This window comes from Notolabrus celidotus, chromosome 22, assembly GCF_009762535.1.
Source record: "Notolabrus celidotus isolate fNotCel1 chromosome 22, fNotCel1.pri, whole genome shotgun sequence".
Lineage (NCBI taxonomy): Eukaryota > Metazoa > Chordata > Actinopteri > Labriformes > Labridae > Notolabrus > Notolabrus celidotus.
The window spans coordinates 6,930,274-6,946,732 of NC_048293.1; the positions used below are offsets into that span (position 1 = coordinate 6,930,274).

General features: G+C 40.7%; 1 protein-coding gene across 1 annotated transcript in view; it reads left to right on the top strand.

The window, feature by feature from the left end:
- Positions 1-16,459, top strand: part of myo10l1 (myosin X, like 1) — a 48,255-nt gene that overhangs the window by 24,940 nt on the left and 6,856 nt on the right. The window contains exons 3-31 of the mRNA XM_034675360.1: positions 1,226-1,384; positions 2,990-3,177; positions 4,714-4,848; positions 5,250-5,374; positions 5,495-5,508; positions 5,633-5,717; positions 5,981-6,087; positions 6,988-7,117; positions 7,205-7,323; positions 7,414-7,560; positions 7,645-7,745; positions 8,042-8,108; positions 8,459-8,551; positions 8,652-8,720; positions 8,820-8,902; positions 9,785-9,887; positions 10,611-10,691; positions 10,806-10,930; positions 11,069-11,186; positions 11,368-11,474; positions 11,588-11,876; positions 11,969-12,829; positions 12,999-13,122; positions 13,238-13,376; positions 14,395-14,499; positions 14,933-15,028; positions 15,124-15,217; positions 15,449-15,504; positions 16,027-16,169. Of these exons, the coding sequence (XP_034531251.1) occupies positions 1,226-1,384; positions 2,990-3,177; positions 4,714-4,848; positions 5,250-5,374; positions 5,495-5,508; positions 5,633-5,717; positions 5,981-6,087; positions 6,988-7,117; positions 7,205-7,323; positions 7,414-7,560; positions 7,645-7,745; positions 8,042-8,108; positions 8,459-8,551; positions 8,652-8,720; positions 8,820-8,902; positions 9,785-9,887; positions 10,611-10,691; positions 10,806-10,930; positions 11,069-11,186; positions 11,368-11,474; positions 11,588-11,876; positions 11,969-12,829; positions 12,999-13,122; positions 13,238-13,376; positions 14,395-14,499; positions 14,933-15,028; positions 15,124-15,217; positions 15,449-15,504; positions 16,027-16,169 (4,063 nt within the window). The remainder of the gene's footprint in view (positions 1-1,225; positions 1,385-2,989; positions 3,178-4,713; positions 4,849-5,249; positions 5,375-5,494; positions 5,509-5,632; positions 5,718-5,980; positions 6,088-6,987; positions 7,118-7,204; positions 7,324-7,413; positions 7,561-7,644; positions 7,746-8,041; positions 8,109-8,458; positions 8,552-8,651; positions 8,721-8,819; positions 8,903-9,784; positions 9,888-10,610; positions 10,692-10,805; positions 10,931-11,068; positions 11,187-11,367; positions 11,475-11,587; positions 11,877-11,968; positions 12,830-12,998; positions 13,123-13,237; positions 13,377-14,394; positions 14,500-14,932; positions 15,029-15,123; positions 15,218-15,448; positions 15,505-16,026; positions 16,170-16,459) is intronic.

Below are 16,459 nucleotides of genomic sequence, written 5' to 3' on the forward strand. Positions count from 1 at the left end.
GGCTGTGAGACTTGGCTGACATATTAACAGCACAGTATCGTAAAGGTTGTGGTTTCTATTCTTGGACAAGTTGATTCTGCTGCAGTGAATGAATGACCTTTAATGAAACAGAAAGTAAACTATCTCTGCCCTTGTGTGTGAGTGTGTGTGTGAGAGACTGTGGGTCATTGTAGTAGTGCACGTGTGTGTCTGACATGGATGGAAGCTGAGCTGATTTTACCTGTCAGGTCCTGCCACATCTGATCTGTTACTCTTCCTCTCCTCCCCTTCTCTACATCCTCTCCTTTCACTCTGACAGCTGCTGGCTTCCCCACCCCTATTGTCCCCTATTTTCTAGTTTCCATGGTGATAGGTGGGGTCTATTTAGAAAAGTTCTATATTTTTATCATGTCGATTTTCACCGTGTTGCATCACAATTAACAGTCTAATGCTAAAAATGGAAGATGAGACATTTGCATCTTTATTTAGCTTTGAGGGAACATATTGGCCCTCTGCTTACTCCTAAGAAACCATTATGATTATGTTCGCATTCATACCAGCTTTACAACTAACTCATGTGTAGACTTTAACATTAGCATAATAAACGATATGATGAAGCCGATGAAAATGCAATTGGCCATATTCAGAGGCATTCCTATTTCTATGTTTTACTGCTGGGTTCCTGGTTGTTATCTGTGTAAATTAGGGATAACTTATATCAGAAGCATTATAAAATTGCTGCTTTTGAATATATCTGCAAATGATCGAAGGAAAGTCATAATAAGAATTAAAAATATTACCATAATTGGCCTAAATTGCCAAATGCAGGTGGACATTTTGGCTTACTGTAGCATAAAAAGAGTTCAAAGGTCTCCCTTTCATTTTTCATTATACTCTCTTCTTTATTCATTGTCTCTGTTAAATTATTACTTCAATGATACAATGTGGCTTGATTAGGGGGATTTTTTTTCCCCCATTTTTTGTGGATGTTTGTTTCCTTCTATAGAAAAAACCTGCTTTGGGGTACAGCTCTGCCAAATCCAAGTAGAGCTTCTCCCTTGTATTTTTTTTAAAGTGCAAGTTTGACTGCAATAAATTGAGGTGTTGGAATGAAGAAAATCAGTGACAGACACATTTCAGGCTGAAAAACAAGCAAATTATTAAATTTTTTTGCTAAATGAGTCAAGTGAATTCACTTTCTTTGAAGGCTGATGAGTGAAAATCTGCATGTGTTATTGTCTTCTAGGTGTTGTACCTGCAGCAGGCGGAGGTCACCAGGGAGAAGGTATCCGCTATGCACCAGTCAAGCATTGATGGGGTGGAGGACATGTCCGCTCTGGCTGATCTACATGAGGCCGCCATCATGCACAACCTGTATCAGCGCTACAAGAAGGATAACATCTATGTAAGTGCATTAAGAGAGAGACACATGCTCTTATCTGGTTATAAGAATGTAGATGTGTTCTATGTGGCCATACGTGTACGTACTTATGTTTATGACATGATGTGTTCTCCCCACCTCTTTTTCCAATAACCTTCATATGCATGAAGCTTTTAGTGGGAAACACAAATCATCTTATCAGACAAGTCAACCCTAAGTAGAGGAAATGGAAAGAAGGAGAGAGAGGCACAAGTCTTAAGGTTCAAACATTATAGTCCACTTCTCTTCTTCTTGGAGTGGAATTATTTGTAGTTTGGAAACACTGGTTGCTTGTGAGGTAGAAAAAAAGTGCAGTTAAGAGGAGTCAAAAAAGATACACTTTGCAAAATAGCTGATCTCTCCACTGATGATTTTGTTTACTTTTGTGTGTTGCATGGAGGCATCAGTATTAATATAGTCAGCTACAGCTCAAAACTCTTCACAGGATCTTTAACCCATTTGTTGTTTTCATAAAAGAACTATTGAACAAAAGCATTAAGAGCAACTTGATTTTTCTCCCTCCACTGTCAGGATTTAATGTCTGTTTGTTTTCTTCTTTATGAAAAGAAGATTTTGGTGGCTTTGTTTAAGCTGGGGTTCCTAAGGCCCATTAATCATAAACACTTGACATGGCTGCTGACCTTTTGACACAGAAAATAACATACTTTAAAGACGTAATCACTACAGTGAGCATTTGGTTGACTGGATGATCTGATAATGGAGTCGGGACCATTGTGAAGTCTTTTTTATTCACTTAGAGTTAAAACTTTTAATGCCCTTTTTTCAACACAGACATCGAGTGAATGGCAGCACAATGAAGATAATAAAAAAGATGCATTATCTCAGGTCCCTAAAAACTCCATTAGCTTGCATGCCTATGGAGTTTAATTCCACCAATAGCCACAGATGACATGAAAAGATGATTATCTTTTTTAGTGTTTATTTAATGGATATGTAGATAATCAAATCAAGGCCATAAACTAACACATTTTAATTATTTTGAGTCGAAAGTCATTTTGAAAGCCTGGAAACCCGAAAGATTAGCAGACAATAGACCAATAAGAGCCCTCCTGGGTGTGACCTAATCTAGATGATGAAATATTGGTCATACACAGATTTTGCTTAAGCTGATCATAAGTATTAACCCTGTGCGGGGTAGCTTGCTGTTTCACTGTGTGTGATTGAATCTATGCGTATTTACGTCATTTGGCCCAGTATAATGTGTGTGTTGTAGACAAAGTGCACAGACAGGGTAATATGACACGATGGATGGCCTGCTGAGCTGCAGAACGAAAGATTGGAAAGCAAGGTTATGGGTTCAGGACAAACAGCTTAAATGAATATTTGGCATCCATTCTCTATTATCTTTCTGATTTGACATCAGCTCTTTAATACAAAAGGCATTTTCCCCCACTTCGCTTTCTCTGTCAGATCTCCATCTTGCTGAGTTATGCTTCAAGAAACATATCTGTACTTCATATTTTAAGCAGAAAGGAACCAAAAAGAAATAAAAAAAAAATCAAATAAGGACCAGATGTTCAAAAATGATACTGAGACTTGACCTAGAACTCACCTCTTAACCTCTTTCAGACTAACATCGGCAGCATCCTGGCAGCCGTCAACCCCTACAAGCAGATCACAGGTATGTACAACCCAGAGACGGTGGACCTGTACTCCAAGCACCACATCGGGGAGCTGCCTCCACACATCTTTGCTGTGGCTAATGAATGCTACCGATGCATCTGGAAACGCCATGACAGTCAATGTGTCCTCATCAGGTAAATTTTAGCCGTGAAGACAGCTTTTTTAAGATTAAATATACAAGTTTACCATTTGCCTAATGCCTGTGATTTTACTTGGTAATTGATCTATCATTAAGTATCATGGGAGTACTCCATCCTTTTCCACCTTGCAATTTTGGCTAGAGGGTAGCTTGGTTAGAATAAATCCTACTATAATTCTTAGCTTGTGCTTTTTTTTCACAAAATACAATCCATTTGTCTTGTGGGCTTTCTTGACAGAAAGATAAGAGGATTGGTATCATTCTTGTGTGTTGCAAAAGCAAGGAGACAGTTGAGTATGAAGACTAAAAACAAAAGGAGCTAACCTGGCCTAATCTTCTTTGTTAAGTCTGTACTAAAAATAGAATGTAGGAATCAAAAATATTCACGGGGCAAGCATTTCTCTCTGCTGTCATACTCAGGGTAGGAAGCTAGCTGCAATGCTACTACAACGTTTACTTTTGGGTTGTGCTCTAGTTTGAAAGTTGTATAGATAAAGAGTATTTTACGATAGTTATCATTTTTCCACTTTGAGTGGGCACTGAAAATGAAAATTTGGAGGGAATACGACAGCTAACTGGTGATCAGTTTTGTTCATTTTGTTTCGGTATCTGATCAAGCAGTATGACACAACAGTGAGCTTCCCACCCTGGGTTTAATACCAGAGGAAAGTGGCTGCTATGATAATATGGTGATTGGTATCTTAAACCAAACAAACCTGTGAATTTCTCCCTTTTTTTGCATGCTTTCCAACCGAAAACCAAGGCATTTACATATAACGCCAAGGACATCTTGCTTTTGACTAAAGTGTTGGTCAAGAGGAAAGATTTTCCTGATTGTGACACCAGATGGAGGCTCAGCATCCCTGGGAGACAACAATACCCTGAGCAATTTTCGTGGCAATCTGGCCACTGTTAGACTGATTTTATCCTTAGTGAATCAAGTATTCTCTGTCTGCCTTACACCATTAATGTCAGGTTTCTTGAAATATGAATTGCTTTTCTAAACAGGAATTAGACTGAAAGAAGGTTTGCATTTTCACATTTCGGACATACGGGCCAATTTGCATTCCTGTAATGATCCACCAAAGCAAGTTACTTCCTGACACAGTTTTCCAAAGGCAACATACAACTTGAGCTTAATGCAGTTCAAAATGATTGTGATTGGTTTGTAGAGATATGCCTGGCTAGGCAAAATAACCCGATGATGAAAATGAAAGAACAATTTCCCAAAAGCAATAAAAAACAAAAACTCCACTAATTGAAGTTTGTTATCTGCCCCCTGCCTGCTCGGCTAACTAGAGGGCAATCTGGTAGAAGGACCAAATGTCTCATCGTGCTTTCAATTACACTTTGTCTCACTTGGTTTGCTAATTAAGACAGACTGGGGCTAATGCAATATGTCTGAAGGTATCAAACCTCAATATCAAGGAAGTAACCCGACCAGTTAGAGATATGTGAATGTCAGAGAAGGTCACAGTGTGTTTAATTAAATTGGGTTGTGTTCTTTGTGTGTGTGTTTGTGTCCCCTCAGTGGTGAATCAGGGGCAGGGAAGACGGAGAGCACTAAACTGTTGCTTCAGTTCCTATCAGTGATGAGCCAGAACTCTTCCGGGACTCCTCCATCAGAGAAAACCACAAGGGTGGAGCAGGCCATCGTGCAGAGCAGGTACACATGAAGAACTGCTTTTATTCATTCTTTTAGTATCACAGACAGATGTGTTTTGAAGTCTTTTGTAACAAAATCTGAGTCAATTTTAAAGAAGTACGTTTTTTTTTTATTATTAAGTTGCAAGTCAAGTTGAGTTTGTTAGGAGTTGTAGCTTTTAAGTTCAATCTGCAGCTTTAAATATCGCTCTCCATCGGTATCTGGGCTCTCTTGTTGGCATTAAGGTATTGGTTACTCTAAAAAGAACAAGCTGCCTCAGTCAGTTCCCCACAGATAAGTAAAGGTCAGCTTTATAATGTTGCCTCTGGACTAACATGAATGACCTTTGCAGCATATCATGGTTGTACAGTAATTATTTACTCCCTACAATCAACTCACTCCACTTTTTTCCTTCTCCACAGTCCAATCATGGAAGCTTTCGGTAATGCAAAGACTGTTTACAACAACAACTCCAGCCGCTTTGGGAAATTCATCCAGCTTCACTTCTCAGAGGGTGGAAACATCCAGGGAGGATGTGTCATTGACTGTATCCTTCTGTTTGTTTACCAAGTATACCAGGACATGTTTGTGACTTTTACTTCTGCATATGACTGAATTTCATAAAAAGGACTGAGCTTTTTTGTTTCCTTGACTCTTTACTTTTCAGATTTACTGGAAAAGGTAAATCCACGTCTGCAGCTTGGTCATTTCCAGTTAAAATTCATGAGCAGTGATTTGTCAGCTTTGCATTGTGAATCATAATGAAATGTTAATTGTGGTTTTGCTGCATTGATTTTTGCTGTAGAACCGGGTGGTTCGACAAAACCCTGGAGAACGAAACTACCACATCTTCTACGCTCTGCTGGCGGGAGCTAACAAGGAGCATAAAAGTGAGGGAAGCATGGAAGTGTTCAATTATCAGAAGGGCCTTTTTGAAAAGAAAAAAGAAAGTACTTTTGGGTTTTAAACTTTATTCTCTTGGATATATTTAACAGTCTTCATACTACAGTTACACCAGACAGGCAAAAATTGATTTACACAATTAGTTTTCACTTTTGTGTCATTTCAAACTTATCCTTACTTCAGCTTGCAGTTAAGTATCAAAATGTGCATCTCTCCTATCACCCTTACTTTTATTAATTTCCTCTCTCAGGCCAGTGCTTCTTGGAGGATCCTGCTGAATCTTTCCACTACCTCAGCCAATCAGGGTGTTTGAAAGACAAGAGCCTGAACGACAAAGAGCTGTATACCAGCGTTATGGTCAGTATCATTGCTTTTACGTCCTGTCTTTGTCAGGCAGATTGCATATTTTATGACTGAACATTTCTTGTCAATACAGCTGCTATTGTGGGAGAAATGATACTGTATAACTGTCTGTGAAATATGGTGGCCCTGATGGGACAGCATGTTGCAACTTAAGAAAACACACAAATAGATGCAAAGCAGGCATATACAGTATGGTTCAAATACAGCAAATAAAACCATTTATGTGGTACACTTAATTAAGAATAATATTCCTGCTTATGAAATGATTAACTCACCCATTCAAAAAAAAAATTGGGTTAGAGATGCAAACATTGTATCTCTTTTGCTGTTTTGTGTCCCTTGGAGTCAATTCTCTCCGTTTTGATGTGTGTGCTATAGTTGCACTTCATTAAGCTCTCAGGGCTGCAGTATTACCACAGCCCTCATATCTATTGTAACAATTAACATTTTTTTACTTTACTGAACAGAATGGTATAATTACATCTTTAAGGACTTAAATACAAAATATTTATCCAAAACCATACACCCCATGATTTTTGGACTGGCCACTAGATAGTTGATCTAGAAGGGGGCCATGGCCTGGACATCCAACCTTGCATGCTACACCTAGGATTAAGCTGTTTTCCCTTTTGCTGGTTAATTTTTCAACAGAATATGAAAAGTGTTTTTAATATTTAAGTTTTCCTCTTTCTACCTGGAGAGCAGCTCAGTCCCAGAGAGAATTTTTTTACACAGTTGTAATTCAAAGCAGCATTTCCAAAACCTCTCTGTGAGGTTGTGCATGGTGCAGGATGAGAGCTCACAATACACCTTTAAAATGTTTTTAATATGTGCTTAATGTACCTTTTCTGTTGGTGGCACCTAACTTTTTAAATCTTTGTGTTTATTTTGCAGGAGGCGCTCAAAGTGTTGCAGTTCACAGAGGAGGAGATCAGAGACATGTTTAAGCTGCTCTCAGGAGTTTTACAGCTGGGAAACATTGAGTTCATGCTTGCAGGAGGAGCCCAGATCACCACCAAGCAAGGTCAGAGCAGAGTGAAGTGAGTCGGGAAAAATAAAAGTTTGGATGGATGTATAGCTGAATTGTAACACATCTCTCTTCGTCTCTCAGTGGTCAGTAATGCCAGTGAGCTGCTGGGCTTGGATGCCTTCCAGCTGTCTGAAGTCCTGACTCAGCGCTCTATAATCCTCAGAGGAGAGGAAATCTGCTCCCCGCTCACTATCGAGCAGGTCAGCACACACACACACACACATACATTAATTCTCACCTTCTTGATTGATCACACACCCATCCGAACAGTTTCCTTCTCGCTGTTACAGGCCGTGGATTCCCGGGACTCTGTTGCCATGGCGTTTTATTCCCAGTGTTTCTCCTGGATCATCCTCAAGATCAATCAGAAGATCAAAGGGAAGGAAAACTTTAAATCCATCGGCATCCTGGACATCTTTGGATTTGAAAACTTTGAGGTCCGAACTCTCAGCTGTTTTTTTTTTCTAAAACATTTTCTAGACCAAGTGCAGATCTTATAAGATATGTGTCTTTACCACCAGGTGAATCGCTTCGAGCAGTTTAACATCAACTATGCCAACGAGAAACTTCAGGAGTACTTCAACAAGCACATCTTTTCCCTGGAGCAGCTTGAGTACAACAGGTACACCGCTACAAATTGTTGTTTGATAAGCTTTCTGACTTTCATATGAGGAACATTTGAAGCTCCTGTGAGGAACTTTAGGTTTATATCATTTTGGTGACCCCTGTTGACAAAGCAGTTTTAAATCACTTTTTAAAAATGTCATCCTCATTTCCTTTTTTGTTTTTGTTTGAAGATATCTTTTACCCCAGCCACAACCCTTATTTTATTATGTATCATTTTGTGCTGTATGTTTAGCTTGTGTAGTAAAATCAAATCAGTGTCCATGTGTAATTATTTGGCTTTAATCTCCACAGGGAAGGTGTCCAGTGGGACGCCATCGACTGGATGGACAATGCAGAGTGCCTGGACCTCATAGAGAAGGTAGGGAGGTAGTTTGTTGTTACCAGTAACATGAATAATGTCCCTGCAGCATTTCTTTTTCAAATCTTGCAACTTGACATATACTGTGTGTCTGGCTTAGAAGTTAAAAAAACAGCTATACTCATCTTGCAACAAACAATGTTGCATACAGACTTTTTGTCAGCCAGACGTTGCGTTGCAGTGAGTTAAAATAAAAGCTATCCACAGTCAGTTAAGAGCTGTGCTGGGCGCCTGCCTCAGACTCTCTCTGGAAAATGATCTAATAACATTGACCTGATGTCTCAGAAAGTGGTGCTGATTTCATAAAGCTGATGCAATAACATGAGGTTTTTTTTATCTATGTCATTTAGAAACTAGGCTTGTTGGCACTCGTGAATGAAGAGAGTCGATTCCCCAAAGGAACAGACTTCACTCTGCTGGAGAAGCTGCACAGCAGACACTCTGTGAGTTATGCTCCATGACCCTAGAACAAAAAAAGAGCTATGCTGTTTTTAGACGTCACACCATGTTTGACTCTTTGTGCTGTTTTCCTGTTTTCTGCAGACAAACCCTTACTACGTGAAGCCCAGACTGGCTGACCATCAGTTTGGTATCAAACATTATGCCGGCGAGGTAAGCCACAAGTTACTGAGCCATTTCATGACAACATGCACAGTTGTGCTGTTGTGTTAAGTCTGGTAGATTAATGATCAACATGTCTGTCTCCATTAGGTCCTTTATGATTCTAAAGGTATACTGGAGAAGAATCGAGACACTTTCAGAGATGACATCCTGAACATGATCAAAGACAGCCGGTATGATGATTTCCTGGTTTAATTTCAGTAACTCAAAGAAAAATAGATTTGAAACTTTGTGCAAGGTTTCAGAGCCAGTATATTCTAAAAGTCACGATAACTAGTCTTAAATGTTCATTGTTTGGCTAAAACCATGATATTATCATGAAGGCACCCTATATTAAGCTGAAAAGATATAAAAAGTTCCGTTTTAAAGTTTCAGATTGGAAGCGGAAAGAGCTGAATAGGTCTGAAGTTTTAAAAAAAATGTCAACGATATCTCCAAGATAGTTTTACCTGCTGGGAACACAACTGCAGTTATAAAGAGGATGGGGAGCAAAGACAAGATAACTGGTTCTCATTATTTATTAGTCCTCCATCCATCCATCCATCCATCCATCCATCCATCCATCCATCCATCCATCCATTCCATTATCTTCACCGCTTAGGGGTCATGGGGGGCTGGAGCCTATCCCAGCTGGCTTCGGGCGGAAGGCAGGGTACACCCTGGACAGGTTGCCAACCTATCACAGGGCTATTTATTAGTCAGAGCAGATGTCTGTCTACAATGAGTCTGGTTCTGCTCGAGGTTTCTGCCTGTTAAAATTAAGTTTTTCCTCGCTGCTGTAACTTGCTTAATACTGCAAAGTGCTCTGCTCATGGTGGATTAAGATGAGATAAGACTGAGTCTTACCCTGTCTTGATGTCTTTGTTAATAATTTAACATAGAGTATGGTCTAGACCGGTTATGTTTGTAAAAGCTTCTTGAGATAAAGTTTCTTGTGATTTGGTGCTATACCAATAAAGATTGACTGATTTATTGATTGATTGATTTATTGATTGACCATCCCCAGACATTTTCTAACCAGGTGTTTGATCCCCTGTGACTCTGTTTCCTCTCAGACTGGACTTCATCTATGACTTGTTCGAGAAGGTCGGCAGCAGAAACAATGAGGAGAAGATGGGAACAGCGAGACGCAAACCCACCGTGAGCTCTCAGTTCAGGGTGAGTGATGCAAGCAGTTTGAGAGTTTACAATGCTCACCACTGGTCTAAAACTTCTCATTTTCCAAGGGGTCATTAACGGGTGCAGACCAAAATGCTTCTGTATGCTTCAACCAATCAGAGCATCTACATGTCTGCCATAGCTTGGGCTAGTTCTAAAATTTCATTCACTTGGCTTCACTATAATACACAGTGATGGAGTTACAGTACATCTTTTAGAAGCCAACACTTGTGTTTGTGAGTGCCATGATCTGCCTTTCAGTTCATTTAATACTGACGCAATAGCAGATGGCTGGCCCAACAAAGGCTTCTGTCTGAGTGGGAGAGGGACCCAGCAATAAAAATCCAACGAGCTTGCATATTGATCTGATTCCCAGGCTAACCCAACAACACAAGCAAATCATAACAAAGGTCAGCAGCACAGAGAGCTGAGAGTCAAGTTATGTAGAGTGTATTATCTTTGAAATATATATAAAAAAATACTGATGTAAAATTGGGCTGAATATCAGGATTTTTACTTTTAAAATGACAGATTTTCAGGTGTTGAATAATACTTTTCTGTAGCTGCTAATTGTTTCAGCCCCATACAGACCAACAACCAACAACTTTTAATTTTTTTTCTCTCTTATATTAAATGATCTTGGAAGAGGTTAACATGACAGTTTAACAACTACACAAATATCAAAATACAATGAGTTTTCACCTTCCTTCTTTACTTCCTCAGGACTCCCTGCACGCTCTCATGGCCACTCTGAGCGTATCAAACCCTTTCTTTATCCGCTGCATCAAGCCCAACATGGATAAGGTCAGACTCTTCCCATCTCACATCTCCTATCCTACTTCAAATCTGCCTTACAGCTTGAGTGTCATTTCCCTGATGATGTATGAGTTTGATGTTAAATGACCTCTCTTGTTTTAGAATCCAAATAAGTTTGACCCAGAGGTGGTCATAAACCAGTTGAGGTATTCTGGGATGTTGGAGACTGTGAAGATCAGACGGGCTGGGTTCCCCGTTCGCAGGACGTTCAAAGACTTCTTCTCTCGGTGAATACCTCCTCAAGTCTTTTTTTGGAGGGTGTTTTTTTTTGTGTTTCAAAAAAACACTCTGATTCCTCTCTCTTTGAGATAAATCTCTCTTTTGTTGTCTCACACACATTCTCCTCTTTGTGTTGTGCCTGCCAGATATAAGATCATTGCGAAAGAGAAAGCACCAGCAACAGGGGACGATAAAAAGAGAAGTACAGACCTTCTGACTAAATATGACAAGACAAAAAAGGAGTGGCAGTTTGGCAAAACAAAGGTACGATTTTGAAATATTTCACAGCCTTCCTTTTGATCTCTTGTCAACCTTCAGAGCAGATATTTATCCATATAAACCAAAGCCATGAGTAACAATACATGATTACTGTAATCTTTCATGCTATGGTTTCTATATGTTAGGTTAGATGTATTTCAGGTAGCCTTTCTCCTTTGTTCTGCAGGTGTTTATGAAAGAGGCTCTGGAGCAGCGTTTAGAGAAAGACAGGGATGAAGTTCGACGCCAAGCTGCTCTGATCATTCGAGCTCATCTGCTCACTTTCTCTGCCAAGTATGATTTTTAGGCATTCATGTCCAAGGCCTCTTCTTCTACAACGAAAAAAAAAGTGTAGTATACAGTATGTGCCAGTTTTTTATCACTTTATATATCTGTTTCATTCACAGGAAGTACTTCAAGCGCGCTAGAGCCGGTGTCATCACCCTCCAGAAACACTTACGGAGGCACATCCAGCGCAAACAGTTCGTAAAGCAACGTAAAGCAACGCTGGTGCTGCAGAGACACAGGCGAGGTCAGGTGGCACGTACACGTGTCCGAAAGCTCAGAGAGGAGAGGAAGAAGAGGGAAGAGGAACAGAAGAAGAAAGAGGAGGCGGAGAAGAAACCCGTTGGCGAGGGGGCGCAGCAGGAGGCCGATGGAAAGGCTAAAGAGACAGATGACAAGGAGGAGGTTGAGGTGTGTTTTTTTGAATAAGTTAGAGAAAAAATCAAGAGAGTAATGTCATTTTTGATGCTATAATGTGTGTGCTTTCTCCACTTCTCCTCCAGGGTGAGGCCAGACAGATGGAGGAGATCCTGCTGCTGGAGCGAGAGATTGAACGCCTGCAGAAGAAGAGAGAGGATGAAGTGTCCCAGTTGTGCGAGTCCTCCAAACAGGAGTTGCAGCTGCGCCGGGACGCAGAACTCAAACGGATGAACAAAGCAGCGTCGCGCAAGGCCACGCAGCTCATCGACCTCCTGGAATTCGGAGGAGTGGACCCCTCATTGGAAGCAGGTGCAGCCAAACCTGCTGCAGAGGTCAAACCTCCAAAAGCTGCAAGCTCCAGCAGAGGAGCATCCAAAGACGAGGAGGTGGATGAAGGTTTTCATGCAGAGGATGAGTGCATCCCTCTTCCTGACTTCCCTCCTCCTGCTGAGACGGACGCTCCTCTGGATCAGGAGATATTTGCCCACCTCCCTCCTCCACCGCCTGCGTTTGCAGAGGGAACAGTCCCTACACCTCCTCCTCCACCTCCTCTCCCTGCAGATGGCATCCCAAGTGCTGGAATTCCTCCACCTCCTCCTCTTCCACCCCCTGGAGATGGTTCAGCTGCCCCTCCTCCTCCTCCTCCTCCTCCTCCACATCCCTCAGGAGGAGAAGGGAAGAAAGACGGAGCCAAGGGTGAGTCTGAGAGGAAAGTGAGCATGGTGGAGAGCCTGGTGGATGGGGACGAGCCGATATACAGCATGCCTGCCGACACAGAGTCCGACTATGACCAGGAGGAAGAAGATGGGTCTGTTACTGCTGGAGACGACAGCTCTGTGTCTGGAAGCAACCGAGGAAGCACAACGGTGACTGACGAGGAGCACCCGAGGAAGTCAACCTGCACCAACGCCAGCATTGAGTCCTACAGAGGCAGCTCTGACTCTGTGAGGACACACACTTACACGCATCCTCACACGCGTGCACGCAGATATGTATGAGCAGCTACACACTGAAGAGTGTGTTATTAAAATACGATAACCGTCTCATTCCTACAGTTCTGTTGTACATTTCTCATCACATGGAACATAACTCATCTTTTGTGTGATATTGCAGTACGCTGACAGTGATGATGAACACGACGGCATGATGGACACCGATGAGGAAGTGACTAATGGCAGGGTGACTTTGCTGAATGGAAACGGGCCACCGTATTTCCACGGTTACCTCTACATGAAGGGTCGGTGACTAAATACAAATTAACAACTTTAAAGATGGCCGCCTGCTTTTAAAGTTGAACTATCTCTACTTTTATGAATTTGACCTGTCACTAATTTCATTCTCTGCTCCCTCAGCTGGTCTGATGATTCCGTGGAGGAGGCGTTGGTGTGTGCTGAAGGATGAAACCTTCATGTGGTTCCGCTCCAAACAGGAGTCTCTGAAGTCCGGCTGGCTCTACAAGAAGGGAGGAGGCCTCTCTACTCTCTCACGGAGGTTGTTGTAGTTTTTACTGAGTGCAGCCTGCATGCTTAACAAATGAAAGTTTTTTGAGTACAATTCTGATAGAAAAGAAAATCTTAAAACATGCTAAAATAAATGTTTTTTGGATGATTATGTATCCACAATGAGCAAATGAGATCGTACAGGATTTCAAACTTCATTCTACTAAAAGCTTTTCTTCAAAGCTCTTTGAAAACTGTGATGTACTTTAGTATGAAAATCTGTATTGATTTAGTAAGCCCCAATTTGTTTGTCATATTAATCTCTAACCCCGACCTTAACCTCTGCAGTGCTGGATGACTTCAGTATCGAAATCAAGCTGGTGAACTATACATTTAAAGAGATTTTACTTTTAAAGATAAGGAACCCCTTAAAGTGTATGTGGAATTATTCTACACATAAATGACAGTTTTAGATGCCGACAAAACATAAACAAGGTAAAGTTCAAACAAGCTATATCACATCATGGATATAGCACCAAAGTGGATCCTCAGAGTTCAGAGAAGTTTATCAAAATACCAACAAGATAGTTCAGTGATATTTTAGCGAGTTGGTGATTCAAGTAATGCTCAGAGTCAGAGATCTTCATTTGATGAGCAGCTTCTGGGCCACAAGCAACAGGAAGACAACCTCAGACATAACAATGGCAAGGGGTCTTTATCTGCTACAACATCTTCTGCAACAGCCTACTTACTTATGCTGACTTTACATTCTACAACACACTGAAAAGGCCATACAAACATGCAGAACTATCAAGCCGTACTAACAGAGTAACTGTACACTGATTATAATGCTGTTTACCACCTTTTCACATCAAGTCTAAGCTGCCGCCCACTTCAGAGTCGCTACAATATTTAAACATTTTTGCTAAAAAGATAAGAAGTTACTGTAATAACATTAACATTGATAGATATTCTAAATAAACAAACTAATTGTAGTCAAACATACCTTATATAATGTCTGTTTTGAGCTGTGTAGGTGTTTGTTTTCATTGTGTCCCATTCTGCCTCAGAAACTGGAAGATGCGATGGTTTGTACTGAGGGACAACAAACTGATGTACTATGAAAATGACAGCGAGGAGAAGCTGAAGGGAACCATTGACATCCGAGCTGCCAAGTAAGAGTCCTGGGAGATCATTAAATAACACACTCCTTTAAAGGGATAGTTCGGTTATTTTGAATTGGGGATGTATGAGGCACGTCAGTAGTGTTTCACCTACAGAGGATGGCACTGTACTGAGAATCTCCTGTAGGTGAGAACAGGTATGTGTCATGTTGTTAGTGTTTTGTTCTCAGTATCTTAAAATTAGCTAAGTTATGTGGTAGAGTTGATCACATCTGTAGCGGTTGATGGCCTAACCTCCGTGTTGGTTCTCCTGCTGGTTTCTCAACAAAAGGGCTGAACTGACCAGCATCCTCTGTGGGTCATACACTTACTTTATAAGTACCTCATACTTCCCCACTTCAATAAAAACAAATTATCCCTTGAATCAGTTGTTCCTCTGCTTTCTTGACCACAGCTGCATCTCTCACTGTTTTTATTTCTGCAGAGAGATCATGGATAATCATGAAAAGGAGAACGCTCTGAACATCGTGACAGATGAGAGGACATATCAGGTGTTTGCTGAGTCACCAGAAGATGCAAGGTGTGTTGGAGAGGCTATGTGGAAAACAGCAATAAGACACTTTTTCTGTATTAGTAGATTCATATTATCTAACTTGTGTCTGTGTTTGTGTGCAGTGGGTGGTTTAATGTGCTCAGGAAGGTGCGTGTGTGCACACCTGAGCAGCTGCTGGAGATGTCTCATGAACAGGCCAACCCAAAGAACGCTGTGGTCAGTCTACTAACACAATTACTTTGATATTTTAGCAGTTTTATCACTTTTACTGTTCTGCACAGTGTGCACATAGTTTTCCAAGCTCCCTACTTGATCTTAGAAAAAGAGAAGCTCAAAACTTTTGAGCCACTTTGAATTTAGTTCAATCACTTTGTACTCCCAGATGTCTAAGTAGAAGCGACAGTGCACCAGTATTTCAATTTGAAATGTTCTCTTTTGATCCATCAGGGAACTCTCGACGTGGGCCTGATTGACTCTGTCTGCGCTTCAGACAACCCTGACCGGTAAGTCTGATCAACCCTCCAGAATTTTTAACCTCTGATTCATCTCACACGTTGAGGACTGTTTTTCTTTTTTAACTTTTTTATTTAAATTGATTGCAGGAGAGGATGATTAATTCCTCCAACATAAAAGCTCTTAATACAAAATGTGCACTCTGATGTCTAGTATTCTTCAAGCTTGCATGGAGAAAAACAGTAATAAGCTGTACATTTTCAGGGTGGGCTGCATATGTGAAGGCAAATAGACACATTTTTCATCCAGACTAATATTTTTGCAGAGCTAATGTGTGAAAGAGGGGATTGAAAATGCAGGCCATCAACTGAAATAGTGCCAACAGACTTCAATGCATTTTCATTTTATCTTGCATCTCAGAACCAAACTTTTTATGACACTGGAGACATGCTTTATCTCAACTTTTGTCAGCTGTAGAACTGTGACACTCAATAAGCGATTATTATTGATCTGATTTGAAACATTTTTGTGATTTTCTTCATTAAAAAGTGCTTGACCTTTGACCCTTCTAGGCCCAACTCGTTTGTTATCATTACGGCCAACCGTGTGATCCACTGCAACAGCGACACTCCAGAAGAGATGCATCACTGGATCAGTCTCCTGCAAAAACCCAAAGGAGATGCCAGGATAGACGGCCAGGAGTTCCTCGTCAGAGGTGGGGATAGATTTTCTGCATATGCACAAGAATATTGAATATTACAAGCTGTAACACTTTGTATCATATTAAGTTTTGAAGCAGGGCAAAGAGGTCTGTTTACTTTTTGTATTCCATTTATAATTAAAATTTCTATTGACATATAATGGTCAAATATGTACAAAACAATGTTTGTGTGAGAGTTTGAGTCATAAATGAAACTATTGGTCACAATAACAGAAAATGATAAATATGTGAGTGAAATGTTTGTTACTGTAAACATTTCTCCCCCCTCTCTCTCCTCCCTCTTC